The sequence below is a fragment of the Pyrgilauda ruficollis genome, unplaced genomic scaffold (assembly GCF_017590135.1).
Source record: "Pyrgilauda ruficollis isolate IOZ18807 unplaced genomic scaffold, ASM1759013v1 scaffold47, whole genome shotgun sequence".
Classification (NCBI taxonomy): domain Eukaryota; kingdom Metazoa; phylum Chordata; class Aves; order Passeriformes; family Passeridae; genus Pyrgilauda; species Pyrgilauda ruficollis.
The window spans coordinates 4406964-4433983 of record NW_024526266.1 but is presented as its reverse complement, the minus strand read 5'-3'; the positions used below and the strand labels follow the sequence as shown (position 1 = coordinate 4433983).

At 49.8% G+C, this 27020-nt stretch overlaps 1 protein-coding gene across 1 annotated transcript in view; it reads right to left on the bottom strand.

Moving 5' to 3' along the window:
* Positions 1-16612: 16612 nt before the first annotated feature.
* The window catches only part of PRRX1 (paired related homeobox 1), a 38271-nt gene continuing 27863 nt past the window's right edge, over positions 16613-27020 (bottom strand). The window contains exons 2-4 of the mRNA XM_041479077.1: positions 22980-23155; positions 21869-22050; positions 16613-17674 (exon numbers count right to left, since the gene is read on the bottom strand). Coding sequence (XP_041335011.1) covers positions 17536-17674; positions 21869-22050; positions 22980-23155 — 497 coding nt within the window. The 3' untranslated portion in view covers positions 16613-17535. The remainder of the gene's footprint in view (positions 17675-21868; positions 22051-22979; positions 23156-27020) is intronic.

Here is a 27020-nt window from a genome sequence, read left to right as displayed (position 1 = left end):
CCTGCTCTGTGAACACATCAGCCCCTTGCAGCCCAGGGAGCTGGAGAGAAATATCTCAGCATGGGAAAGCACTGCTGGGGCTGTTCCTCTGTGGTTTGTGGCCCCAAGAGCTCTGGATGAGCAATTCTCTTGGCTGAGCCCATCCCAAGCCCCACATGAGTGGGACTGATTTCTTTCCATGCCAGTGCCCTTTCCCATTGTCTTCTTGCCACTGCTCTGCCTGTTGTGCAAAGCTTGCAGAAATAACCTCAGAACAGTTCCTGGCCTTTTTTTGCTGTAGGGATATTGCTAAATCATATTATTCTTGCTGTCATGCTGGAAAAAAAAATTATCCACTTCAGTACAACCATTAACCATAATTAGTGCTCAGTTGCACACACAATCTGGAATGAAGGGATCTGATCTTCTGCTACCAGTCAATAAATCTCTCCAAGTGCTCAGGGAGCAGACAGCAAAGTGAGCAATCACTCATTTCTGCTCCTGTAACTACTTTTAAATGCCCTGCCAACAAGCTCACAAGAATATTTTGCCCCCATTTTCTGTACCAGTGGTTTCTATTCACAGCCAGTATCTCCTGCTGGTGGATTTCCCTGGATCACCAGCCTGGGAAACTAAGAGCCAAGCACTTTGGGAGCCTTCACAGATAGGCAGCCCTAAAATACTTGGGTATCTAAGGTAGGAAATCCCCCCAGCCTCATGGCAGAATGCTCCTGACCCATCCCATGCCTCCTGGCTGTGGCTGGTAGCCAGTTTGTGCTGGGAGCCACAGGGCTGCTGCAGCACCTTCTGCTCCCTTTCAGCAGATCCTTTACATCTCTGGCTGCTTGTTGAAATAAAAAATAAAACCACAACATTTCTCACCCTGGCTTGGGGAAGCACACTATCCTTGAGAATTATAAAAAAAACCCCCTAGCAGTAGAAAGTCTGTCAAAGCGAACCCTTCTACCCAAAACTAAGGGCAGAATTGAATTTTTTGGCTTGAGAAAATTCTTGGGAAAGAGACAAATTTCTGAGCCTCTGCTCTAATCATACTCCCAGCACTGAATGTGGTTTTGGAGGGTCCAGCTGAGTCTCCTTGGGGCAATTAAAGCCCAGCAGTCCCTCAGAACCTCAACACTGAGCTGATGAATTCAGTTCTTCCCTTAGGCTGAATGGTGTGGCCAGCAGGAGCAGGGAGGTCAGAGACATTGTCCCCCTCCCACACCTGAACCCATCACACTATAAACTGTGGGACAGCCCCACGTGCCCCTGGGTGACAGCATCACCCCAGTCCTACCATTTTTGGGAAGTCAAGGCTCATCACCATCACCCTTGGGGCTGCTTGGAAGAGCCCCAGCTCCAAGGTGAGGGAAGAAATCTCAGAGAGATGTTTCTGGGCTGACTGAAGTTAATTAGCTCAAATGATGCCTCTGAAGGGAAATGTTTTTTATTTTGGGTTCCTGCCAACTTGGGCCCAAGCCTGGTTTTCATAAGGCCAGTAAGTGCAAACAGATAGGGCCCTTTCATTGGAAACAGCAGTGCAGGATATAATTAAAGAAGTATGCCCTGGCATGGCAGGGAACCGTTTTCAATTACTGCTATTTCAAGGGGATTAAGGGGAAATATTTTAAACAAGACCAGTGCAAAAATAGATTTTGTTTGTCATTAGCTTCTAAATAATATTTGACTTCAGGGCTGAAATTTCCATGTGCCAGGTCTGCCCCTGGTGGCACGTTCCCCTCAAGGGCTGGGAAGAGGTGATTCGTAGGGGACAGCTCCCTGTGTATGGCCCTGTTTCCATATGGGAAGTACCCTCCTTTTCCCCCTGCCAGTTTTCTCTCTGTGCCAGCCTGGAAGTGTGCAGGGCAGCCTCAGAAGTGAGGAACACCCTGCAAGGGACTTGTTTGGTGCCAGACTGCACTTGGGCTGCTCTGGGAACACACTGCCACTGCCTTGGAAGAGAATGCCCGCCCTCCTGCAGAGGGAGCGGTGGCTCCACTGCTCCCTGTGCTTCCCTTGGCCAGGCCAGCTGTACCCTGACCATGGTTTGCTGCTGGATCTCTGCACAGATCATGGGTGTGAATTTGGGATGGTCTGTTCTGCCACACAGGTGGCCTGGAAGATGCTGTCACTGTCACACCAGCAGTGCGGTCCAGCCTCCCTGCATCTCAGCCTGTGCCAGATGGGGCTGTACCTTCAGGAAAGGGATGGCATTGGAGCTCATCCCAGGGGTGAGGCAGCATCTGTGACCCTTGCTGGGAGCCCCTCTTGGGCTGCAGCTCTGTAGGGACAGGGACAGTAAGGGTGACATGGTTTGCTCTACTTTCCTTTCCCAGCCTGGGAACAGGACATGTGTGAAACCCGTGGAGCTGAAGAGAGGCAGCCACACTCCCTGTGCTGTCCTGTCCCCAGGTGGGACAGGGACCACCTCACCCCACCACAGAGATCACTGCCAGCATGTGGGAAATGGATTTGTAGAGAATTCTCAAAGCCTGGCAGAAGGCTCACATGGCACTGCTCAGGACACATCCTGAGAGCTGTGTCCAGCTCTGGGCCCTCAGTTTGGGAAGGGCTTTGAGACACTCAGAGGAGGCAACGAGGTTGGAGAGGGGCTGGGAACACAAACCCTGAGAGGAAAGCAGAACCCGACACCAGCACTTGTTGAGCACCTTCTGAGACACCTGTCCTAGCACAGACAGCCAGGGGGGTCACTTCCTAGCACAGCTCCTGAAAGGTGGCTGTGCTCAGCTGGGGCTGGGCTCTTGCTCCAGGCAGCACTGACAGAACCAGAGCACACAGCCTCAAGCTGCACCAAGGGAATACAGGCTGGATATTAGGAAAAAGTTTTTCACAGAAAGAGTGATAAAGCTCTGGAATGGCTGCCCAGGGAGGTGGTGCAGTCACCATCCCTGGGTGTGTTTAACAAAGCCTGGATGTGGCACTGGGTGCCAGGGTTTAGTTGAGGTGCTGGGGCTGGGTTGGACTCGATGATCTTGGAGGTCTCTTCCAAGCTGGTCATCCTGTGATTCTGTGAATTAATCACAGCACAGGTTAAAGAGCAGGTGAGCAGCATTTTGGTGAAATAACCCTGCTCCTGTCCCAAATGGCCCAGCTGCAGCCAGGGATGCACGTGGCACAGGGGTGAGCAGCCCCAGGCTCATTTCAGTAGGGATGATTTCTCCTCTCTTCCCCAGCTCCAGGCTCATGGGGCACAGGGATCCAGGGCATATCCAGGTTTCTGTGCCCACAGCTGTGATGCTGAGCCAAGCCAGAGCTGTGGGGTTTGGGCTAAGGGAAAACCTGTTAGTTCTGCCCCAAATCCCACCCCATGCACAGCCCAGACACCAAACATGGGGAAGGGGAAAGCACATGGTGCAGACACCCAGCATTCCCCTCCTTTCTTCACCTGCAGGCTCCAAGTACCAGGCATTGTCTGGGTACCAGCTCCTCCAGCAGCCCCCACAAGCTGTGGGGTGATGTGGTGGCTCCTAATTCACTTTGGTTTGCTCTTCAGCCCCTGCCCCTCACTGCAAATCCTGCCTGGGGCTGAGGTTTTTGATGAGCTGACCGTGGTCCAGCATGGAGCTGCTGTCCCTGGCCTTGTGCCAAGGTGGGAGGAGGGGGATGAGACATTGTCCCCCTCCCTTCACCACCTAATTATCCAGCAGCTCGAGGTGAATGAGGGGTCTGGGATTCCTGCGGCACGTGCAGAACAGGCCCACTGACCCTCCCTCTCCTTCCCAGAGGGAAGGGCTGTTTCTCACAGCACCTGGGCCAGCCAGGCTCCCCAGGGGCTCCCCAGGGAATCCTCGGGGCTCTGTGCAGCCTGGGAAGGGCTGTCGTGGTGACAAGGGCTCTCTGCTGACGTTTGCCCAGCGAGCTGACGAGGCTCGAGCAGCAGAAGCACTGGCCCTAGCAGGATCATGAGAAACCATTCCTCTGTGCTATTTACGGCACCCAAGGACATATTTGTCCTTTTGGAAGCACCACAAGGAGGATGTTTCTCATGGCTGCTGGGAAAGAGGGGTGCACCTCAGGGAATAGCGCGGGCTGGGGTGCGTAGGCTCGGGGCAGCGAGGCGGCAAATCAAAGGCAGCCAGGGACACCAAAAACAGAGCCTGGCCACTTCCATGTCAGGGGGCAGAGCTGCTGGCACCAGCTCAGGCTCTGGGATGTGAGAGGAGCATCAGCAGCCTGCAGGGATGTCCAATGAGCAGAGGCACCGGACGATGGCTCCTCTCCAGAGGGGATTCCGAACACGTGGCCCAGAGCAGAGCACGGCTTCACTGCTCCTGAAGAGCTGCTGGGCAGGGGAAAGGCTGGAAGGGGTGGGCTGCCTGCCATGCCAATGCGGCTAAAGAACCCAAAGGGGTCCCCAAACTGCTCCACATCTCCAGAGCAGCAGGCTTCCTGTGGCTTTCACGTTCTCTGAAAAATCCCTTCACCCAGGATTTTTCTCCTGGGAAGCTGAGAAGCCTCAGAGAAAAAGGAAAACAATTCTTATCTCATTTGCTTCTCCTGTGTTGTGCTCATGTGGAATGTGTTTGGAGATTGTTTACCCACAGGTGATTGTTTCACTGGATTCTGCTGTGAGCTGTTTTCTCTCTTTGGCCAGTCAGGGCCAAGCTGTGTCAGGGCTCTGGAGAGAGTCACCAGTTTTCATTATTATCTTTTTAGCCTTCTGTAAGTATCCTTTCTGTATTCTTTAGTATAGTATAGTATTCTTTAATATAATATAATATAGTATTATAAAGTAATAAATTAGCCTTCTGAGAACATGGAGTCAGATTCATCATTCCTCCCTGCCATGGGGATCCCTGCAAACACAATAGGTAATTGTGCCAGTCCTGATCCATCCCTGGAGACTCCCCAAAAACAGCATCCCCCTGGAGGCTGCCAACAATGGAGGAAGCCAACAATGCCTTCTTTTTATTGCAAATTGTCCTTAAGTTTTATAACCCTAACAAAGTGTGATCTTAAGTCATTAGTTACATCAAACCAGCTCGTTATATTCATTGGACAAAGCAATAGCTTATTGTATTTCATTGGTACCAAGCAATTAATGTCAATAATTAATTGGTAAGCATTTACAACAAATTATTAAGGCACACAGGCTGCTCACATAGGGCTGACCTCACTAAGGCACATATCCTCTAACTGCAAATACCCCTTTTGTGTCTATTTTATTGGTTTCCATGCTAAGAGCCTTGCTTTCTTCCTTGCTATGGATAAACTTATATTTTATCAATTTCTTAGTAATTTGGCTTGCAGACCAGCTGCTAAGCTCATCTAGATTTCCCCCTTTTTGTATTTGAGCTATAAATATAGTTGTTAAGTATTTTTTCAGGTTTTTTTGCAAAAATCCAAGTAGGTAGGGGAAATATGAAGTGATAATTATAATTACTAATAAAATTAGAAATTTAGTTTTTAACAACGTGGTGCTTCCAGTCCTGGAGGGAAGGGGGTTTAAATCTTCCTCCTGTCCTGACCCCAGAAGGAGGAGCTCCTCAGCACAGCCTGTGAGCACAGCGGTGGGTCAAAGAGCTGCTGTGGAATCACAGTGCCTCCTGTGCTCCAGCAGGGGGAAAACCATCCTGCACTGCCAGAAAAAGCCAAGTGTGAGAAGCAAGGAGGAAAGGCAGCCTGCTGGAGGAGAGGGTAGCAGGAAGGAGATGCTGGAAATCCTTGCCCTTGGCTCTGTGGCCAGATTCACGGCTGCTCCAGCTCAAGACAAGGATTCATTTGCAGCCTGGGATGGTAAAATTTTGGCACAGACTTTTCTTTTTTTCTTTTTTTTTCCCTACTCAGGCTGTTAAAATCTCCATTATTTGTTACTTCACCATATCAGTACATGGTTTTTCATCTTGTACCTCACTGGGTTTTTGGAGGTGCCAGCTTTTCACCATCCCAGCCCCCTTCCCAAGCATATTTATTTCTACTGCCCTCCCTCCTCTCTCTTCCCTGAGAAGTGGAAGCTGCCAGTGCCACAGCACCACCTCCCTACAGCACATAAAAAAGTCCTTTCTGCAGCAGTGAGGCTGATGCCCCAGCTCATCCCCTGCACCTGAACAGATGCTCCTGTGTCTCTGTTTCTGGAAATTAAAAGGCATGTCCAAAAGCCATAGACCTGTTTATGACTTGCATAAATGTGATAAATGACTGCTGAGAAAATCTCTCTGAGCTGCTCCTCACCTGCACTGAGCAGGCTGATCCACAAAAGTGTGAAATAATAGATTATAGGGAGCAGTGTAGGTGTATCACTTGCATCACAGTTTGGGGCAGATTTACATCCTCTCAGCAATCAGAGGGGGATTTACAGGGCCTGCCAGAGGCAGGGTTACAGGAGGTGCCATCAGGGACACGGAGATCACGGCACCTTCCTGCCCAAGGACAAGCCCTGGGAGAGGCCAGGGTCTGGAGTGCTGCAGCCTGCTGACATATTGCCCTGACCATGTTTCTCATTAATAAAACTAAACACGAGGCCTGAGGGAGCTGCCTGGTGGTGGGAAGAGTTTTGGAATGTTCTCCCCTCCTTCCTGCTCCGTGACAGGCAAGGAAGGGCAGGGTGGGAGCCAGGAGAGCCCATCCCCATCACCCACCTCGGGCACTCTCTGGGAAGATGCCAGGGGCACTGTGCTGCTACTCTGCAAAGGGTCCCAACCAGCATCAGGGAGAGCCTAAAGGAACAGCAGGATGCCTGGAGCAGGGATGAAATGCAGGAAATAGCAGTGGGGCTACAGCACATCCACTTCCAAGGGATGGAGAAGGAGCACGCAGCCCAAAAGTGCTTCAAACACTTCGCAGCTCTGCTATTAAAGTGCAAGCTGCAGGAGTCTGGGACAAGCTGCATCACAAACAAACATAAATTCAGTGTTGCAGGTGGCTTTCCATCTGGTCTGGCAGGTCCCCTGTGCTTGGGCTTTTCCAGGGAGTGCTGGTTAGGAACAAGTCCTCATGCCCAGCAAGTTCAGGAGATCTTTCTCTCTGCTTTTCTTTGAGCTCCAGCAGAAAATGTCCTTCCTAAGGCAAACCTCATTGGGTTCAAATTGTTCCCTCCTGGATCCCAGCCGAGACAGACACCATCAACAAGATTCATGTGATTAAAACAATGTCTTCAAGTGATTGATATTCCAAGAAGCAGGTGCTGGAGAGAGGAACAAGGCTGCAGAGCAGGGCACTGGAACTGCTGACCCGAAGGATCAGCATCACCTTTGCTCTCCAGCTCCCACTGAGACTGGATAAAACAGGGCAGGTTTGATGGGAATCAAATTAGCTTTAGGTGTTTCACTGCTGGCAGTGCCCAGGATGAGTTTGGTCTTGTTTGTGCAAACAGCAGCACAGGTTTCTCTCTAAGGAAGCAGCACCGTGACCAATTCAGCCTCATCAAGAGGAGACCAGGACATGCTCTGGCTACTCTATTCAATTCTTTGGCTTGAGAGTAGTATTTTGCAGATTTTTCCAGATACTCAGATATCCTTCACTCAGCTGGGAGGAAAAAAAATCTGCTTTATGCGTGGATACATCCATACAACATCAGGATGGACACAGGCATTCCTGAGATGACAAGAGATAGAATACAAAAATGCACCCCTCCAATGAATGACCAAAAAAAAAGGAGTGAAATGGTATCAAAAAGCTAAAAATCTCCCTCCCTGCTGCCCAGTTCTGCTCTGAGCAGGCTCTGGCAGCAGCAGGGGCTCCCTGGGATCACAAGTGACACACCCCACTCCATCCATGGAGTTTTCATGGGGATTGCCATCGATAACCAGGGGTGGCTTCCTGTGCTACTCATTCACAACCAGACAAGGCCAGCCCTGCTGCCATCCTGGCCAGCACACCAGTGAAAATCAGTGTTTCCAAGCTTTGCTTTTTTTTAATGACTCACACCTTTTTTCAAGCTTGAAACCAGTGTTTTCAAGCTTTGCTTTTTTAATGACCCACACCTTGATAACAGCCCAGGAAAAATAAGCACAGGCAGCATCACACAGCATCAAATAAACTGCTAGAACTCATTGAAATAGTAACATTCGAGTGCATAAGAGTTTGGAGGTGTTTTTCACATGCTCAATCTTCTCTTGAAATATTTTGGATGTCTTTGTTGAGTGTATTTTTTTGGCCAGGAAAAGCTTTTTTTTTCCCCTTCTCTTAACAATTCCCTCCAGTTTTTTGTTTTGGGTGGTTTTTTTTTTTTTTTTTTTTTTTTTTTTTGGGTTTTTTTTTTTTTTTTTTTTTTTTTTTTTTTTTGGTTTTTTTTTTTTTTTTTTTTTAACAAGGAAAGGTGAACAAAAATCTCAGAGAGGAATCAGCATTATTGTTCAGCATCTTGTCCCTGCTAGTTTCAATAAAGCCAGCACATGCAACAAAATTCCCTTTAGGGAAGGGAAGTGGAGCACTCCTCCTGCAACCATTAGCGGCCTACAATGTGTTTTTTTAAATTACAAGAGTCATAACTTTGCTGATTTTTCTGTTCCATTCTTGATAACCACTCTTATTGTAATAAACAGCATTGCAGCCCAGGCTCCAAGGCTAATAATTGTTGATGGGAAATGTTTTGTTTCATAACAGCAGCTGCAGCCAGCAGAGCACATGAGAACTTTTTTTTTGGGTTTTTTTTGCAGGAACATTGGAAGATGCTATTTTTAACTGTTCTCCCCCATATTCCTGGTGCTTGGATACAAGATGCACCAGTTGGAGCACACTGCACCAACGTGGAATGTTTAACTCTGTCTGTGCCGTGGGCAGAGGATGTGCAGGAGCCCCAGACTGGTGGGATGACCGTGCCCAAATTCTTTGCTGTCCATCCATCCACAGCACCCCACTCCAAGACCATCATCATCATCATCAGGATGTGACATGGCACTCTGTGTGCCCCAAAATGCACATTTTGGTGCTGAGGAAGAGCAGGGTTTTGTTGTGCTGAGCACTGCAGACACCCAGAGAAGGACATGAGAGCCTGGGCACAGAAAGAGGGGTCACAGAAAGTCAGGGTGTCACCAGCTGGGTGTCAGCTGCCCAGGGGTCACCCAGTGCATCCCCCCATCTGCTGGCATCATTCTGCCCACTGGAAGGGCCCTTCCCCTGGAACAGGGAGCAGACCTCATGCCCACCATCCTCCCTTGTCCCTTCGGGGTGGTGAAGCCCTGTTCAGTGTCACGGCTTCCATTCCTTAGAGCAGCACAGATCCACCCAAAAAACCCATACCTGGCAAGGCAGGAGGCTCCAGGCTGGTCTAAGAGCTCCCAACACAGGCAGCAGAGACACTGCAAACCCAACAGCACCAACACAGACACAAGTGGCATTTAAGTGCAGAGTTGGTTGAAATCATGTTCCTCAGCGTCCAACAAAAATAAGTTCTTAATAGGCATGGAGCTAAGTGGAGTCACCCAGACTTACAATTTCCTTTCAGCAGATATTTCATCTTCAGGCTGTCATTTTCACTCAGGCCATGATTAAAACAACAAACCCTGGAGAAGCCACCCTGCCCTCCCATCAGCAGCTGCTTCTCCTCCATGCAGCCATTCATCACTGAAGAAATGGAGGTGAAATCAGAGACATATTATTATTATTATTATTATTTATTATTCCTGGATGCCATCTTTGGCCAGCTAGCTGTCCTTGGTAAAGTGAAGGTTGGCCACAGCTGCAGGCTGAGGAGGGAGAAGTCACCCTGTGGTGCAGGAGATGCATCAGTGCTGCGCCAGGACCTTCACCTCTGGCCTCTTGTGACAGGCAAGCCACTGCATTGGAAAGATTCTTCCATTTACCTCTGAAAATCTTCTTGGACATCTGCATTCCATCAGTGAAACCCCACCTTGACAAATGGTTTGCAAAGGGAAAGGAAAGAAAGGGGAAAAAAGTAAAAAGGAAGTATTGTGCATTGCCAAAAGAAGCAGTTAGCACATTCACCATGACTCCCAGCCCCGGATCCTGGGCTTTTGGGCAGCCCATTCTCCTGGGATTCTGCCCTTCCCACCCTGAGTTTCAGTCTGGGCAGCACTGGGAGGTCAGCATGGCCTTAAAAGAGTCAGGGCATGGAGCAGGGACATGGGCTGTCCTTGGATTTGCCAAGCTGTTTTGTCCATGCACACCATTCCTGTAAAGATCCATCCCCTGGGCTGCCCCGGGGCTCACTGGGCAGGCACAGGAGACATCTGGAACTGCCCACAAGAGAGAGAACAGACCAAGTCCTGCCAAGCTCGGGGCCCTTCACTGGGGTCACAGACATCACTGAAATGAAACAGTTTTCTTGGGGTGTTTTTTCCCAAAAGCTCAACATGTTCCACTCCAGCAAGGCTTCAGAATCGATTGTGTCAGCTCTTCTGCCGTGCCTGTGCATATTTGCATTTTCCTTGCAGTATTTTTAGAGATTTCCACTCCCCAGCCCGATTTGGGACAAAGTCAAATATGTAAATCTTGGAAGCTGCCACAGGAAAAGAAACTCCATTTTTCAACCAGCTTTAGATACAGCCTTCAGCCACGGCAACAAATCATCTGCCAGCCTGGGGAGCTGTAGTAACCTCTCAGATAAGGACTCACAACATGGTCCAGAAGGTCTTTGTCCTGCAGCCAGTTTGGGGAGGTGCTGCAAGGATGGGCTGAATATTCCCACAAGATGCTGGTGGGAGGCAACAGAGGAGGGGGCATGTGGCAGAGTTCCCTGGCTCCTTGTCCCATCCAGATGAGCAAAGAGCTCAGCTCTCCTCCAAGTCATCCCAGTCCCCTGAGGCTTCTGTATCTACAAGACTCACATCTCTTTGCTGAGGCAAGGGAGGAAACAATGGGGCTGGCTGGAAAATAGTTCAGCTCCCAGGTCTGGAGCAGGACGAGCCCCAGCTCAGCCACATCAACACAGCTGAGGAGTGCCCAGCACAGCTGCTCCAGACACATTTCTGCCTGCACTGCTGCAGCAGCCGGGCACTTCTGTGACAGGGTGCAGTCCCACGAGCTCTGGGAGTCCCCTCCTTCCAGCATGGGATGTCTCTGATGCCTTGTGCAGGCTGACCTAGAACAGAGACTAGACAGAGCTAAGGAATAAAGCGGGGATGTATTAGGAGGCCTCAATGGATCCACCTTGGGCAGCACAAGAGCCCAGCCAGGGCTGCACCCAAGATGAACCAAAATGGTCACAAAAAATGGACAACTGGTCAAGGGATCTCTCACTTTTGTAAGTTCTGGTCCATTTCCATATTGGAAGTTAATTGTCCAATTCCAGCTTTAGCCCATGCAGTCCCATCCTTCTTGTTTTTCTCTCTTCAGCCCACGTTGTTTGTGCTCTTGGGCTGAGATTTGGATCATTTGTCCTTGGTCCCCAGCTAGAGAAGGAATTGTTTTGTCTCCCTGCTCTGTGCAGAGAGCTCACCATCCCCTAATATGAAGCCCAGACCCACACACTAAAGCAGCACAGAATCTGAAAAATAGAAAAGTTAAAATGAGGCATCATTTCCCCCTGGCTCTCTCCTGGTTGAACATGGGTCTGTGCTGAGCTTCCCAGACAGGACAGCTCCCACCTGAGCTCCTCCTCTGGAGACTGAGAACCCCCCACATCCTTGAGGACAGCTCCCCACCTCCTCTGCTCCTTGGCCATGGAGAGCACTCATCCCTTCACACTGCAGCTTTTTGGGCAAGTGGCACCAAGCCCATCTGAGGCCACAGAAATGTGGTGCTTGGTGATGTCCCAAGATGGGTTTATGGCCTGGCTGATTTTAGCACCTCCCATTTCAAAGCAGGGCTCCACCTGGCCCTGCTCTGAAACCACCTCTGGGCTGTGGGACCATATCTGGCACAGCTGGGACAGGCAGAGGCAGGAGGCAAAGGCAGAGTGTCTGTCCCAGCCTTCAAAGGGACCACAGCCAGGCAGAGAGCAGCGTTTGGCCAAGAAGCTGGAAAGAGTAACTCTGATCTTAAAAAAGTTATTAAAAAAGAAGAATGAGACATCATAAGGTGCTGGTTGTCATTTATCATCCCTCAGGCTGCTGTTAACTCCCACAGCACATTTCCCTGCCATGGCACAGAGATGTCCATCCCCTGCCCCACCAAAGTCACTTGAGCTTTGTCTTCACAGCTGGAGACCTTGGTTCCCATCCCAGCAGTGCCCTCAGGACTCCAAGGTGTGGACTGGGAGACTGCAGGGAAGGACAAGGCACAGCCATCTGCCAGCCCCACCTTGGAAGGGGCCACTCCTCTCAACGACCTTCCTGTGTCATTTCAGAACCAGCACCTGGCTCCTGGATGATGCCCCAGCCTTGCCAGACCTCTCCCACCCAGGGCACTCGGATCCCTGCAGCCCCAGATGCCCTCCTGCCCCACAGCACCCAGCAGGGGCATGGCAGAAGGTTTGGACACAGCACATGGTCCTCTCCAGCCCCCCAAAAGTGACTGCTGGCCTGCCTGCCTTCCCTCCCAGATTTTTTTTTGCAAGACCTAATTTGTGAACCCCCTTGAATGCACTCTGCATCTGTTGAACATCTGCTGGTAGGACACACAGGTCCTCCTGCCTTGTGAAAGGACCTGGGCTTTCCCCACTCCTTCTGTTCTCCTGAACTTTGCTGCTTCACATGATTTCATCACATCTGTTGGACAGGGAGAGACACAGGATAACCCACTTGTGCCACAGCTGGCTGAATTGTCAAGATGAGAAGAGGACAAAGTCAGAGGTGTTTCAAGCAGCTGAGGGACACAAAAACAACTGGTTGGAAAGCTGGGAAAGACAAGAAGGTGAGCCCAGAAGCAGTTCTAAGCCCCAAATCCAGGCTGCAGAGACCCAAACAAGCTGCTGGGCATTGCCCCTGCTCACCTGGGATCTCACTGGAGGGGCAGGAAGGGGAAGGGTGAACAGCAAAGCCCCTGTGGGCAAACCCTCAGTCATGAAGACACTTTCCTGTCACTGAGGGGTGAGCAGGAGGTGTGGCTTTCCTCTGAAGCAGGACCCACGTCCATGGTGGGAGCACCAGAGGTGTGCAGTGCATGTCCAGGAGACACCTGCAGGCTGAGGGGAGGCAGCCACACCCTGCCTGGCCACAGCTCTTGGGGATGCTGCTGGAAATCCAAACCAAACTGAGAGCTGGAGCCACCAGGTGAGGAGCCACAGCACAGCAGTGCCAGGCCAGGAGATGGACACCTGCCCAGATGTAGCTGAGAGGAGCTGGCTGCAGGTCTGGATGGACATCCAGCCTTCTTTCAACTCGCTCCAAACCACTCCAGCCTCTAAATCAACTTGGAAGCAATGCTATTTACAAGCCTACTTCTTTTGGCAAAAATAAATAATAAGCAAGAGGGTGATATTATTATTATTTCAGCTTCAGAGGAGGCAATAATCAGCTTTCCAAGGAATGCAAGCTTGGCTGAGTGCTGAGGGCCTTGCAGAGATGCCCATCTCCCCTTAATGGGCTCTCTCTGGGGACTGTCCTGCTGAAATTTAACTGCCCAGGGAGGCTCAGAAGCCAGATCAGCAGGGAAATAGGATGCCAAGCCAGACACAGCTTCCTAACAGTTGGCTCAAATCTGAATTCATCATTTAGTGACCAAGAAGGGAAGCTGCAGAAGCCCCCCAGCATCTCCCCCCACCCAACTGCAGTTCCCAACAGAGACTCCAGCACTGGAGCACGGCTCTAACCCCAGCCCAGCTCCACATCTTCAGGAGACAAAACCAGCCCCAGCAGCACTCCCACCCCTGCTTTAACAGCCTTCACTAATTAGCCCTGATGACCCTCTGAGCTCCTTCTGCCTTGCTGTGCAGGGAGGGATCTCCCTGCTGAGCCCAGCTCTGTTCACTCCTGCACAGGGATGGGATTCAAACCTTTTTTTCCTCTTCATTTGTTGCTCTCCCTCCCTCCCTGCTGGTCACCCATCCCCAGCACCCACAGGGGGATGTCCATCCCTCCCTCACCTCCCTTCCCTGCTCCCCTTCTGCCCCACATTCAGCCCCACCTGGTGTCTCACCAGCCTGCTGGGGCTGGGACAAAGCCACGGGTGTGTCTCCACTCCTCCTGAACTCCAGCTCTTCTAGGAGAAGACTTTGTGGATGTTTCCTGCCTTGCACTGCTGCTGAACTCGCAGCTGCCTGACCCCAAGCCCAGCTCCACGGGCTCCTGTTCTCCCCCACAAGGATCCACAGAGTTCCCAGCCAACGCTGTGGGACAGCCCAGGGCAGCAACACGTCACACACATGTGGCAGCTTATAGAAAGGATTGAGGAGTCTCTTCCCCCTTTTATTGAAAATGATCACTTCTATTCTAGTGCAAACACTGTACATTTTACATCACAAAGCAAGAGATAATTTACAGGACACGCTTCCATCTGGAAATCCCGTGGCTTCACGGCAGCCTCGTCAATCATCCATCCCTGCCACGCACGAAATTCCCACTTTGAGGGAACCAGTCATCTATTTCTCTGCTGAGAGAGGGGGAGCCTGAGAAAACAGTGCTCAAACAGAGTAGGCAAGAGGATAATGCCTTAAGACACATTTTCTCTCCTGAATGGTACCAGAACTTAATGATAACCGTGGTAACCATGGCAACTTCCCAGAGCTACAACTGGAAATCTACTGAAACCCTGGAGAAATTCACTCTTTGAGGATAAGGCCCTTAATTTGCACATATATTTACATGGTTTAATAAAATACAGATTAAACACAATTCTAAAATTTCACTTTGGCTTGATTGATGACGAGTCACTGTCTTTTGGCTGAGGTCATCAGCAATTAACAAACAAACACCAGAAGCTGTCTGTTCATCCAGCTGGACTCTGGCTAGTAAATCCATGCAAACAAAGCAATTTTGGGTCACCGAAGGGCATGTAAAGGTCTTATCTGAACTGAAAACAGCCCACTCAGCTGTGGTGGCACCCCTGACCAAGCAGCTCGACCCAAGGCAAGACCCAGCTCAGACTGGAGGTGCAGAAGCCCCCAGTCTCCCTGCAGGAGCAGCCCCGTGCCAGACCATTCAGATGAAATGAAGAGGCTGAACAAGGGCTTGCACAGGCATTTGTGAGCCCCTTGATGTGAACATCACAGTGTGGGGATGGAGACCTCGATCCACGGCTGGGTCACGGAGCCCCAGGAGCTTCACGCTCCCTTTATAACCTCAGAAAGTGGTGTCCCTACACAGACAACAACAAAAGCTGCTCAGGGTGGTTTTTCGACTGCTGAAAAGCTGAGCAAAGACTGGGGGAAAGCCACATGCCAGAGGGATGCTGAGGGAAAGAGCTGAAACTCCAGGGTGAGCGCTCAGGGGAATTCACGCAGGCTGCTGGGCTCTGGAGGAGGGCAGCAAGGCAAGAGGAGCGAGAGCACCAGCTCAAGGTGCTCAACAACCAGCTCAAGGTGCTCAACAACCAGCTCAGCCTGTGAGTGATGACACACAAAGGCACTGGCTCCTTTCTGACCAATTCTTCTGTGTGTTTGTGTAGGCACAAACGCAGGAGTGAGTTTCTAAGTGCAGCCTGAGATTTCCAACAGGATCACTTGGCTCTAGGAGCTGCACCTGCACTGTGCACGATAGAAATATTTTGGTTTACACAGGTGAGGTTCTCCAGACTGCAGGTGGCCAAGAAAAGAGATCATACAGAACATGATGGGTTTTTTAAAGCACAGTATTCGCCCTGCCTCCCTTTCCCTGGTGTTCTGCCTGTGACTTTCAGCTTTTTGTCCTGATCACAATTAGTTTTTTTTTTCTGCAAAAATATCCACACAGGGAGGGGAAAAAAAAATCCAGCAGCAATGCACACAATCACAGGCAAAGCTTACTCCAGTTTGGATTTGGGGCTTTTTTCCTTGTGCTAGCTCAAATATTTTGGATGGATTTCCATTCATCCTTTGCCAGTTTAATTTTCACCTACACTTTAAAGAGATTTATTCCTCATTTCCTGCAACATGCTGGTTTAGACTATCAAAGCCCACTGTCAGACATCTACATATGCCCAGTGTGTCTGCAGCAAACACCAGGCTGAAGATCTAAGCCACTCTACCAGAAGAATTTCTCATGGCTGAGCTCCATTCTCCTTCCCTGATGGTCCAGCCTGGACCATGGAGTAGCTCTGCTGCCTTCAGTGGGGCTGTTCCATGGCACTGTCCACCTCAGTTTGGACACAAGTGCTATTTGTCATAAATCATCCCCAGACGGGAGAGATAGGCATCATCAGCAATGAGAAAGATGCTGATTGCCTCAGGATGTTTGTGTGGAAGAAATGCCTTTTGGGCTGCATCTCCTCTGCTCTTCATGGAGATAAATCAATTAGGTGCTAATTAGTCTCCAAAGCCCAGAGGGAGGACAGCAGGTAGGGGAAATGGTTAAGGTTATGGGACAAGCCTTACTGAGCAGTGTTAAGGGATCTTTGGTGGGATGCTCCCTGCTGAGACATCACTTGTGCCCAGAGAGACTTTCCCTGGGGATATCCCAAAAGCCACATGAAGCAGCCTGGCTGCAGAGGAGACCTGTGCTGTGTTCTGTGCAGCTGCCCATGGGGAAAACCTGCAAAAAGGAGTGTGGCTCCCTCCAGCAGCACTTCTTTGGGGTTTCTCACGGGAGGACATGAGAGCTCCAAGGCTGCAGGGAAGAGCTCTGCCAAGGCTGAGAGAGGCTGTGGCTGGAATTTCAATGCACAGCTCCACCTGCATGTAGCACAAACATCCCGAACGTTTTCAATGGGTTTTATTTTGTTTAATAAAAAACACCAACCAAGCTTGCATGTATTATCTTATATATATAAATATATACAGTATATATAAAACAAATGCATCTGGACAACGCCTTTCCCTGTGGCACAAAGTGTAAGGCATAGAAAGGAGTGTCCTGACAGTCCTGTTCTTGGCACTACAGAGAGACCCCCCTGCTCACACACCCACGTTGGCTTTGCTGTCTTCTTTGGCTTTTTGAGGCAGCAGTGCCAGGAATACTCAACCAAACAATGGAGCTCTGCAGAGCCCAAGGAGGTTTTCCAGGCAGCTCAGACAGCAGGAATCCATCTTGCTGCATTAAATGGGCTTCTGGCAGACTGATAGGAATGTGCTGCCTCTGTGGCACAAGGGACTGGAGGGATGAGGGTCGGGTGGATATAATGGAAATTGGTGACCAAACAAATTCTTCTAGGGTGAGCTGGGGCAGCGGGGAGATGAGCAAGCTTTGTATCTCAGCGTGCTGGTGGTGGCACTCATCCGTGGGCTGAGATTGGCAGAGGTTTCTTTTTGCAGTCCCGTACAAAAATGGAAACCAGCAAGGGTGAGACTGTCCTTTACTGAAGAAGCTCGCAGTATATTGAGCAGAAGCAATAAACCCGACGATAACAAGAAAATAAAAAATGGTGGCATTATCCCAAAAGGAAGGAGGAACCTTATCACTCACAGGTTCTGTTTGCTCCCCGTGTTCAGTTCTGGGTGAGGGTTGGCATTTTTTTCTTCTTTTTTTTTTCTTCTTTTTTTTTTCTATTTTATCTTTATTGTGGTTTTTTTGTTGTTGCTGTTATTCTCTTTTTCTTTTTTTTTTTCTTTCAGCACAGACAAGTTGCAAAGCAGGACGGGTGCTGTTGTGTTTTCTCCTTCTGCAAGGCAGCTGCCCCCAGTTGTTAATTGACTGTGGGCACCTGATTCCTCTGTAAACTATATTCCTTTGCCTTCAGTCTCAGGTTGGCAATACTGTTGGCCATGTTCATGCCCTGCGCCGGGCTGGCATTGGTACACGTGGCAGAGTAGGTGGCCATGGCACTGAGGGATGGAAAGAGAAACATCACGTCAGACGTGGCCTCCAAACCACAGCAGAGCCTAAACCCTGTTTATTTCCATACCTGTGGGATGTAATCCTGGTGTGGTGTCAGCAGGGAATTACCACTCCCCTTTATTTGACACCCCAGTAAATCTTTCCGCTGCTGTCACTTACCCAGCACCAAAGCTGGTTGCAGTCAACGGGAAAAATTTCCACTTCCTATTTTCTAACCCAAAAAAGGTTTGCAATGAGGTCAGCCTGCCAGTTAGACCATTGTCCTTAAAAGTATTCCCACTGGAAGCAATGTCTTTTTGATGAGACCAATTGCTGGTTTTATAGCCTGTGAAATCACGTCACTTCTGAGACACATGTTACATTAAAGAAACACGCTGGGAAAAACCCGTTTCAACAATTGTGATGTTTTCTCATTTCAGCCTTTTGGAATGAAAATTTCCACATTTTCTTCCCCTCCTCAAAACTTCAGCTGATTATAAAGAGCATGTCCTAAAGGCTGAAGGAAGAAACCCAAAACATAAACCACTTTTTCTCCCTTCAAACTGCGACTTTATTCATGAAAAACATCACTCCTGGCAGCAGAGGCTGAACAAAGATCTCCAACTCCTTTCTTATCCTACCAAAAAATCTGCAAAGCTGCTTTCCAGACCACTAGAAAACTTGTTTAATCCATGTGTCCCATGGGTTTCTGTGAAAAGCAGCTCCCCCTGCCAACTTCCCAAAACCCAGCGAAGTATTTGACCTGCTGCATTTCCTTTGCGTGGGTCCACAGATCAAAACCAGTTGAGGAGCACCACACGAAGCAGAGGTGCCCATTTAACACAGAGTTTAACACAGGAGGAAACCCCAAATGCTCTGCTGGAGGCCAGCTCAGCTCTGCTGCTGCCCTTTCCCATCTGCCTGCCAGGGTGGCTCACAGCTGAGGCTCTGGGAAATGCTCTGCTCCATCCACACACCCAAACACCAAGACGGGTTGGGATGTTTTGCCTTTTTGTCTTTTCTTTTTTCTGTCATAAAAAAAAAAAAAATAAAAAATCTCCCTGCAGGGACAGGGGCACCTGCTGCACAGACCCAGGCTGGAGCTGTGCCTGCTCAGCCCGAGGTGCTGCTGGTATTTCTGACCTCCCAGGAGTTTATCTGCCACCCAGTGCTGTGTGAATCCTCAGTCTGCAGGAGATCCAGAGCAGGGAATATCTGCATTTCACCAGCATCCAGAACACGTGGATGTGCTGTTTCTGGAGCTCTTCTCCACCAGCTGCACCCCCCCATTCCCTCTCCATGGCTGGGCTGGTTGCTCTCCTCACCCCAAGTGCTGCCTGCAGGAGGGTACAAAGCTCCACAAGGTCTAAAGGTGGTGGCTACTTAAGCCCCCATACCCATCTGCTTCCACAGGGTGCATCTCTCCCATGTTTTTGAGCTGGAAGCAATCTGGAGACCTTCAAGGGTACTCCAAACTAGATAAAGTAGGAGTTTTCAGTCAGGGCTGTAAACTGTCCCCATTCAAAACCAGGTTCCTGGCCAAGTTTGGGCTGAAACTCCTGGGAGCCTCTGCCTCCCAGCTCCCCAGAGGCGTGGGGAAGATGGTTTCACTTACTGATGCCAAGTGAAATCCCTGCTAAACCAAAAATCTCCAGAAGTGCTTCCTTTCATCAAGTTATTCCAGCAGGAGCAGTGCACAAGAAGGCTGTGTCCAAACACCAGTATAGCTTGAGCGTTGCTCCAGAGACTCTCCAGGGTCTAATAAGGGTTGAAGTCACCCTGCTGCCTCCTCCCTCCACCCCATTCAGGCAGAGAAAAATCTCCTTCCTCCACTGAGCTCTCTGCTTTCACGAAACACAGAGGAGCATCATGTTTCTGAGGCCTAAAATCCTTCTTTCAAATAAGGTTTTCTGTGGCCCGTGGAGCCAAAGGTTGCTGGAAATGGGAAGTGTGGGCTGCCAGTCTTGTTTTCTTAGGAACCTAGGCTAAAAAATGCCTAAGTAAAACATTTTTCAACTTCAAAAAAAAAAAAAAAGAATAGTATCTACTTGGCTGTCTGTGTGACAGAGATCTGCAAATAGCTCTGGTTGACCTGTGGCTGAGTGTATTTGGAGAATAAACACACGCATTGAAAACTTTTCCCAGATCTGAGAGTAAAACCAGCCCTGGCCACGCTGCTCCAGGCCCTCCCCAGGAGTGGCTGTTAATCAGGGGCTGCTACAGCACTGCTGGGAAGATGGGGACGGGGCAGGGGGCCATGCAAACACTCCACATGGCTGCAGGGTTTCACTATTTGAATATGTGAATGACCTTACTGCAAAGCTTTAGTGAGGCTGCAACACTTTCAGATGAATGTGATTGCCAAGAGATGATCAGGAGGATCAGAAAGCCTGGGGAGCATGGAGTGTCTGAGGGTCCTGTGCACCCCACAGTGTGGAAAGCAGCTGCTCTTCTCCTCTGCCAGTGCAGGGCAGTGGGAAGGTGGCACTCCAGCCTGCTTTGGTGTGCAAGCTGCAAATGCCTTTGCTGAAACATCGTGGCTGCAGACAAGACAAGGGGAAGGTGTGTCTCTGCATCGTGGATGGGCACAGCCTGGAGCTGAGGGGCTGGAAAACCATCCCCAAGGCTGGAAACCATCCCTAAGGCTGTCCCTCCTCCCCTGTTCTCATCAGCACATCCCAGGTGCTGCAGGTGCCCTCAGACAGCCCTTCCCAGGGCACCTTGGGAGTTATCTTTGCAGGGTCTTCTCCTAGCAGTGATTAGGAAGCCCCCTGTGTAAACATCATGTCAAGGAGGGAGGATCTCTTTTTAGAAGTGTGAGAGGTGGAAATAAGCCATGAGCATTGAGTAGGGATCTGGTACTGTGAGCAGTGCAGTCCCCCTGTGGTGGGGCAGGAACTCAGGTCCCTTCCCTGATCTCACCTCCCCAGAATGCTACAGCAAGGAGCGCTGCACAGGGAGAAAGCCTTAATCCACAAAAGAGGGATTTTCACAGACAGCAGTCCTCAGGAGAAATCCAAAGGATAAGGGCCATTTCTAAGATGAAGCTGGTAGCCACCAAAAGCATCCTTTTCCATATCTGCAGTGGATGGGTCTATGACTTGTTCTTCTGGACACACAGGGGGGATGAGGAGGACCCCACAGAACTGAAGCAACAAGCAGGAAGACCAAACCATGTGCTTGCAGCTCTTGCTGTGCCAACAATGCTTGGAGCAAAAAGAGGGTGAAGGTGACCCAGCAAGAGAGGTCCTGTGCACGGTGTGGGCTCCTGGAAGGCACTGGGAAGCTAGCAGTGACCAGGCCAGATGAACAGGAAGAAATCCAGCCAAAGGCTTCATGGTCCTGACCAACAACGAAGCCACTGTGCTAAAAAACACCCTCCAACCTCATTTCTAACTGCCTGTGAGCCAGCTGGCTCCCCACAAACCAACACATCCTGTGGAGCTTGTGTCCACACCCAGCTCCTGCAGAGCCAGGAATGGCACAGAGAGGACAGGGAGCACTGTGATGTGCACGGACATCCCAGATCCTCTGAGACTGGGCTTGCCACATCCATGCTCCTTTCCTGCCATCCCTTAAGCAGCACTGACCACAGGAGGTGGACACTGAGCACCAGTCTGTCACCTGGCCCTTCATGCAGGCAGAGCACAGCACAATGCTCACACACACACATGTGCTCAGGCAATGGAAAGAAACTGCTGACAGCCCGGTGCTGAGAGCACTGCTCCACAGGGATGGAGTGAGCTCCCAGCCCTGCTGGCATCCCAAGCAGTGGGACAGCCACAGAACTCCCTCTTCTGGCCACTGTGTGGTGGCTGAGCCTCCCCAAGTGCTCTGACCCTCCCTCCCCTGGATCTGTGTCCCATGGAAAGGTTTCCTTGCTAAAAATCAGATGCATTGGGGAAAACCTTCTGTTTCCATGTATTTCTACCTGAGCCTCCCTCAAAATTCCATGAATTGCAGAGAGAGACCCCCAGAAAACAAAGATACAACGATCTGGGACCACACTGAGCTGGGACCACACTGTAACACTTACAATGACATGGGGGGTGGGCAGAGGTGAGGAGAACCAGTGGGATGGTCAGACTGCTGCATCCTCCAGCTGTGGGCACATCCCAGCTGTCTGAGGGCCGCTTTTGGGGTGGTGCAGCGGGGTCATCACTCACTCACTCACTCACTGACTCACTCACTCACTCACTCACCTGTAGGGCGAGGCAGTCCCCCAGGAGAGATAGTCGGTGGGCCTGGGGGCAGGGCGAGGTACGATGGGCTGCTCCACGGCCGTCACGTCCCCTGAGTAGGATTTGAGCAGAGAGGCGTTCTTGCTGGCCAGCATGGCCCGCTCGTTCCGGCGGAACTTGGCTCTCCGGTTCTGGAACCACACCTGCAGGGGGGACAGCACAGGGCCACCAACCATCACATCTGCTGTGCCACTGGCCACGTCCCCATGTCACTGTGCCCTGCAGGCTTTGGGAAAGCTGGCTGTCCCTGGGAACCCTAAGGATGGGATAATGCTGGTGCCTGCTGTGATCAAGCCCTCAGGTGGGGGGCTGGCTGAGGGACAGGGGTGTGTCCCGTGCAGATGGCTGTGGCAGTCTTATTTTCTGGAAAAATCCCTTTGCCCAGGAATTCTCTCCTTGGAAGCTGAGAAGCCTCAGAGAAAAAGGAAAACAATATTATCTCATTTGCTTCTCCTGTGTTTTGCTGCTTTGGAATGTGGTTGGATTGTTTACCCACAGGTGATTGTTTCACGTGAATTGTTTTGACTTATTGGCCACTTATGGTCAAGCAGTGTCAGGGCTCTGGAAAGAGTCACGAGTCTTTTCTAGGATCTTTTAGCCTTCTATAAGTATCCTTCCTGTATTCTTTAGTATAGTTTAGTATAGTATTCTTTAATATAATATAGTATCATAAAAGAATAAATTAGCCTTCTAAGAACACGGAGTCAGATTGATCATTCCTCCCTTCGTCTGGGAACCCTGCCAATACAAGAGATGGCAGCAAGGTCTGGCAGTGCTGTCCAGCACACTGTGTTCCACGGTCTGCTTTGACCTGCAGAAGGTGCAGGCCTGCAAGCTAAGAGCTCAAGTTAAGATCAGCAGCCTGAGCATCTTGGCCATATGGACATGCCTGAGAGGGCAGGTGCTGAAAGGGGTGGCAGATCAGGCCTGGCAGTCTCCCTCAAGGCACGGTGGAGCCAGGAGCTCGGTGACCCTTGTGTGCCACACAGACCCCAAGGATTTCTGCTGCCTTGCTGGAGTGACCTGATGATCCCCTAGGTGAGGAGAGCCTGGGTGTGAGCTGTGGGATTACCTGAACTCTGGCTTCAGTGAGGTTGACTCTGCGTGCAAGGTCTTCCCGTACGAAGGCATCGGGGTAGTGAGTCCTCTCAAAGACCCTCTCTAGTGCCTGCAGCTGGCTGCTGTTGAAGGTAGTCCTGTTCCTCCTCTGCTTTCTTTTCTTCTTCTCTTCTGAGTTCAGCTGATCATCTAGGAGAGACAATTGGGGATGGGAGAAGTGAGAAAGCCAGGAGCCTACAGCCATGGGGTGAACGACCTCAATGGTTTCAAGAGGGAAGGGCTTAGGAAGGGGCTTGCACAGTTTTAACCCCACACATCAGCCATGCTGGGTGAGTCCCCATTGAGGAGGAGATGGAAAGTGCACTGATCCCAAGCATTTATTTTTCAATTCTACTGCGTAAGACTTGTACCAGATCTCTTAAGCTACCCCAGGTCTCAGATTCCTTATCTCTAAAAGGCAGCAAAAAAAGCCCAAAATGCATCTCCCCATTCCTGACAATCCCAAAAATCTTTTGTGATGGCAAAGAATCACAAAGCCCTGTTCTCTCTGCTTCAGCTTTCCAAGGACTGCTGTGACTGGGATGTAACACAGCTCTCTGGGGTAAGAGCATACTCTTGGATGCTGCTAGTGAGGAGCAGCTGTGCCCTCTGCAGCATCCTCCTTGCCTTGCTGGACCAGCAAGGCGTTCAACAACCACCCATAAGAGCACGTATTGTTTTGTACCTGGTTCGCATTTACTCAGAAATTAATCAACACATCTGGATCATGCCAGTATGTGTGGGGTGCCACCAAAAAAATCCACATTACCATGGGGGGACCTGAGCCAATATTCATGTCAGCATTAAAATGTATGATCCCTGAATCCATAAAAATGCACAAGCTAGGGAATCATATTCTAAGTTCATCACTGCACACCTTGGCCCAGGTGACAGTGTCACCACTGAGAGTGCCAGGGCTTGATCTGCTATGTACAGATGGAGAACACCCCCTCAACAGTCACTCCTTTTGCCATGTACAAATATGACAACTCCCCTTATCCCTCTCTTCTCCAGGGGGTATGTAAGGCACAGGGAGGGGCTGGCAAGGAAATTAAAGTCTGCAGTTGTTGTCCTCACCACCTGTTTGGGTTGCTTTTCACAGCCCATCTGGTACCAGTTACTGCACCTGAACACCTTTGGAGCAAGGCCCATCCATTTGAGAACAAAAGGACATTCCTCTTAAATTAAAGCATGGTTTTCAAATTCCTTCAGGTTTACAGTGCCTCCATCCCTAATCGTCCTCCAACAGCCTGAAGATCCCCAGAAGGCTCCTTTCCAGCCTGGGGATTCCTGGGCGCAAAAACACACCCTTGGTTTTCCCATATCCAAAAGGAAGTGTTTGGAGACCGGTTTTTGACAGGAATGCTGAGACATAAAGCTGAGCTGGGAAGGGACTGGCAGAGGCAGGAAGGTGCAAGAAAAACAAAGGCACGTAGGAATTAAAGCAGGGCTACAGGTGAATCTATCAGCTCAGGTGGTGGGAAGCAAAGCAGTGGAGCAGAGGGATGGGATTGAACTGCTTTGTGCAGTTGTGCAGAACGCCCTGCACTCGTTTCTCCCTGCTGGGGGTTTAACGCCGTCACAGGCTCCATCCCCTATAAAGAAGGAGAAAACCCCTGCATGTCCCTCTCTTGAGTCATCACCAAACCCTTCTCAAAAGGGGTCAGCTATTTCCCCCTGTGCTGCTGTGCACCACACAGCACAGCAAACAGAGCCTCGGGGCACAAACGTCCCTCCAAATGCCACAAACACCGCAAGGCCAGCTGCTGGACAGGCCAAAGACAACACAGCCTCCTTTGGAATTACCCACTTCATGCTATTTTCTAATCCAAACCCTGCCTATGCAGAGCATAGGAACAAATCAATAAAAGCCTTTGGGACCCCTGCAGCATCCCATCCAGGCCTCTGGAGCATCATTTCTGCCCAGAAGACAACACCCGGCTGCAGGGAACACGAGTCTGGCTGCTGCTCGGCCCTGCGTGACAGCTACACATGAGGAAGGGTGAGCACATCCCTCTGGGGAGCAAGAAGAAGGGCCAAAGTCTGTAAAACACTGGAGAACGAGAATTCCCCCTGCCAAGCACGTTAGCATAATTTGCCTGGTTTCCTCCCGGCGTAAAGCGAGACGCCGGTGATTCACGGCTCACCTCGTAATTACTGCGCCCAAAAATAGCCAGGCTGAGGGACAGAAAGTGTCCCTGCTGGGTGACTCATGGCTGGGTCACTGCTGGCTAAAGCACCCCCAGCCTGGGCTGCCATGGAGCAGGGATGCCAGTCACCCCCCTTTTCCAGGACAGAGCTGCATGGAGGTGACAGCAAAGCACAATCTGTGACAGGGAGCTCCGGAATTTTGGGATCTCCCATCGCCGCACCTCTGGAACGGTGCGAGATCCAAATGTCTACAGGAGTCATGTGGGTAGCAGGGGAAAAAAAATAATAACAGGATATTAATCCAGAGCAGCACGGGGTTGGTCAATCCTTGTGTCTTGCCATGTGCTGCTGTGGAGGGACTGCATACACTAAACCCAGCCTGCCTGCAAATGCCACCCTGCTCACAGTGCTCCCTGGCTGCCTCCAGAGCATCAGCACGGTGTTTCTTCTTCTCTGCTGTAACTGCTTTATCAGGAAACAGCCCTGAACACTGGAAAATGGTATGCCTGAAAAATGGTATTCCTGAAAAATGGTATTCCTGAACAGTGTTGACAGCACGAGTGACTGGGGTCAGCAGAAACAGAGAGGAGAGAGAAACAGCTCTAAAGCTTTTTAGGTAGGTCAGAAGTCTTTTGTCAGTGTTCTTTTAATCAGAAAAATTTTATTACATGCAGCGTTCTGAAAAGCTGAGCCGCTTGCAAATGTGCCTCGCACGGAGATCGAAATGTGCGTTCTCCTCTCAGGAACCCAGTGCTGGAAAATCTTGGAATTTCGTTGCCAAATCCCAACCTTTCATGCTGGGACTACGTTTCCTGTTTCCACATTTGCATTTTCCTGTGTTAATTCTACGTTCCCCCATAACATGCAGGTCCTGGTGTCATACACAAGTGCACCAAAGCATTTCCAAGTGCTCCTAAATGATTCAGCAGGAAACATCCTGTTCTCTTTTCCTCTCGCAGCGAGGCAGAGCCACACTTGCAGACACTCCAATCTATTCTCCTCACGGTACAGTGCCTGTCACTATCACTGGGGCACCACCAGGCAGCTCCTCTTGGGATGCCACATTGAATAAAAAAAACCCAAAAACCAAACAAAACAAAAAAACAAACAAAAAAAAACACCCACAAAAAACCCAACCCCCCCCCAATAAACCACCCAACAACAACAACAAAAAACTAGAACAAAAATTAAATTAAATTAAATTAAATTAAATTTAATTTAATTTAAAAACAACCTAAATCAGAGTTGAGAACTAAATGCCTACGTAGGACTGTCAAGACTGGTATTCTTCTCATCAATACTTACAACCGCAACATATTTCAGATTTCTAGTTTGCAGGAATGCTTGTGCATACTTGCATTCATTCCAGGTCAGAACAAAAGCTAACTTCCAGATGGGATTTACATTGTGTGGGCAGTTTGGAAAAGTTTTGACCAGTTCTATTAAGTCCAGAACCAGCTATTATAGTTCATTAATTGGATCCGAATCGAAAGTAAACCATTGGATTTAATTAAGGGAGGGACAGAGATACTTAACCACAGTATAATGTATGGTAAGGCAGCAAAGATTTGTCACAGCAGTTATAGAAACTGTAAAATGGGAAAGGATTCCAGGAAGAAAATAGGGAATCACACTCTAATCACAACCTTCAAAATAAGAAGCTAACGTTTGTACACAGATTTAAGAACAAGCAAGACAAATTATTTCACAGTGAAAAAAATAATAAACTATAAATTAAAAAGGCAACAACTCAAAACTCTTAAAATATAAAAAAATACTGCAAGTAAGTGAAAGTTTTATTCAGATTTGTGGAGAAAGAAAGGAAAAGGGAGAATAGAAAGGAAAGGAACAGGGCTTTTTATTG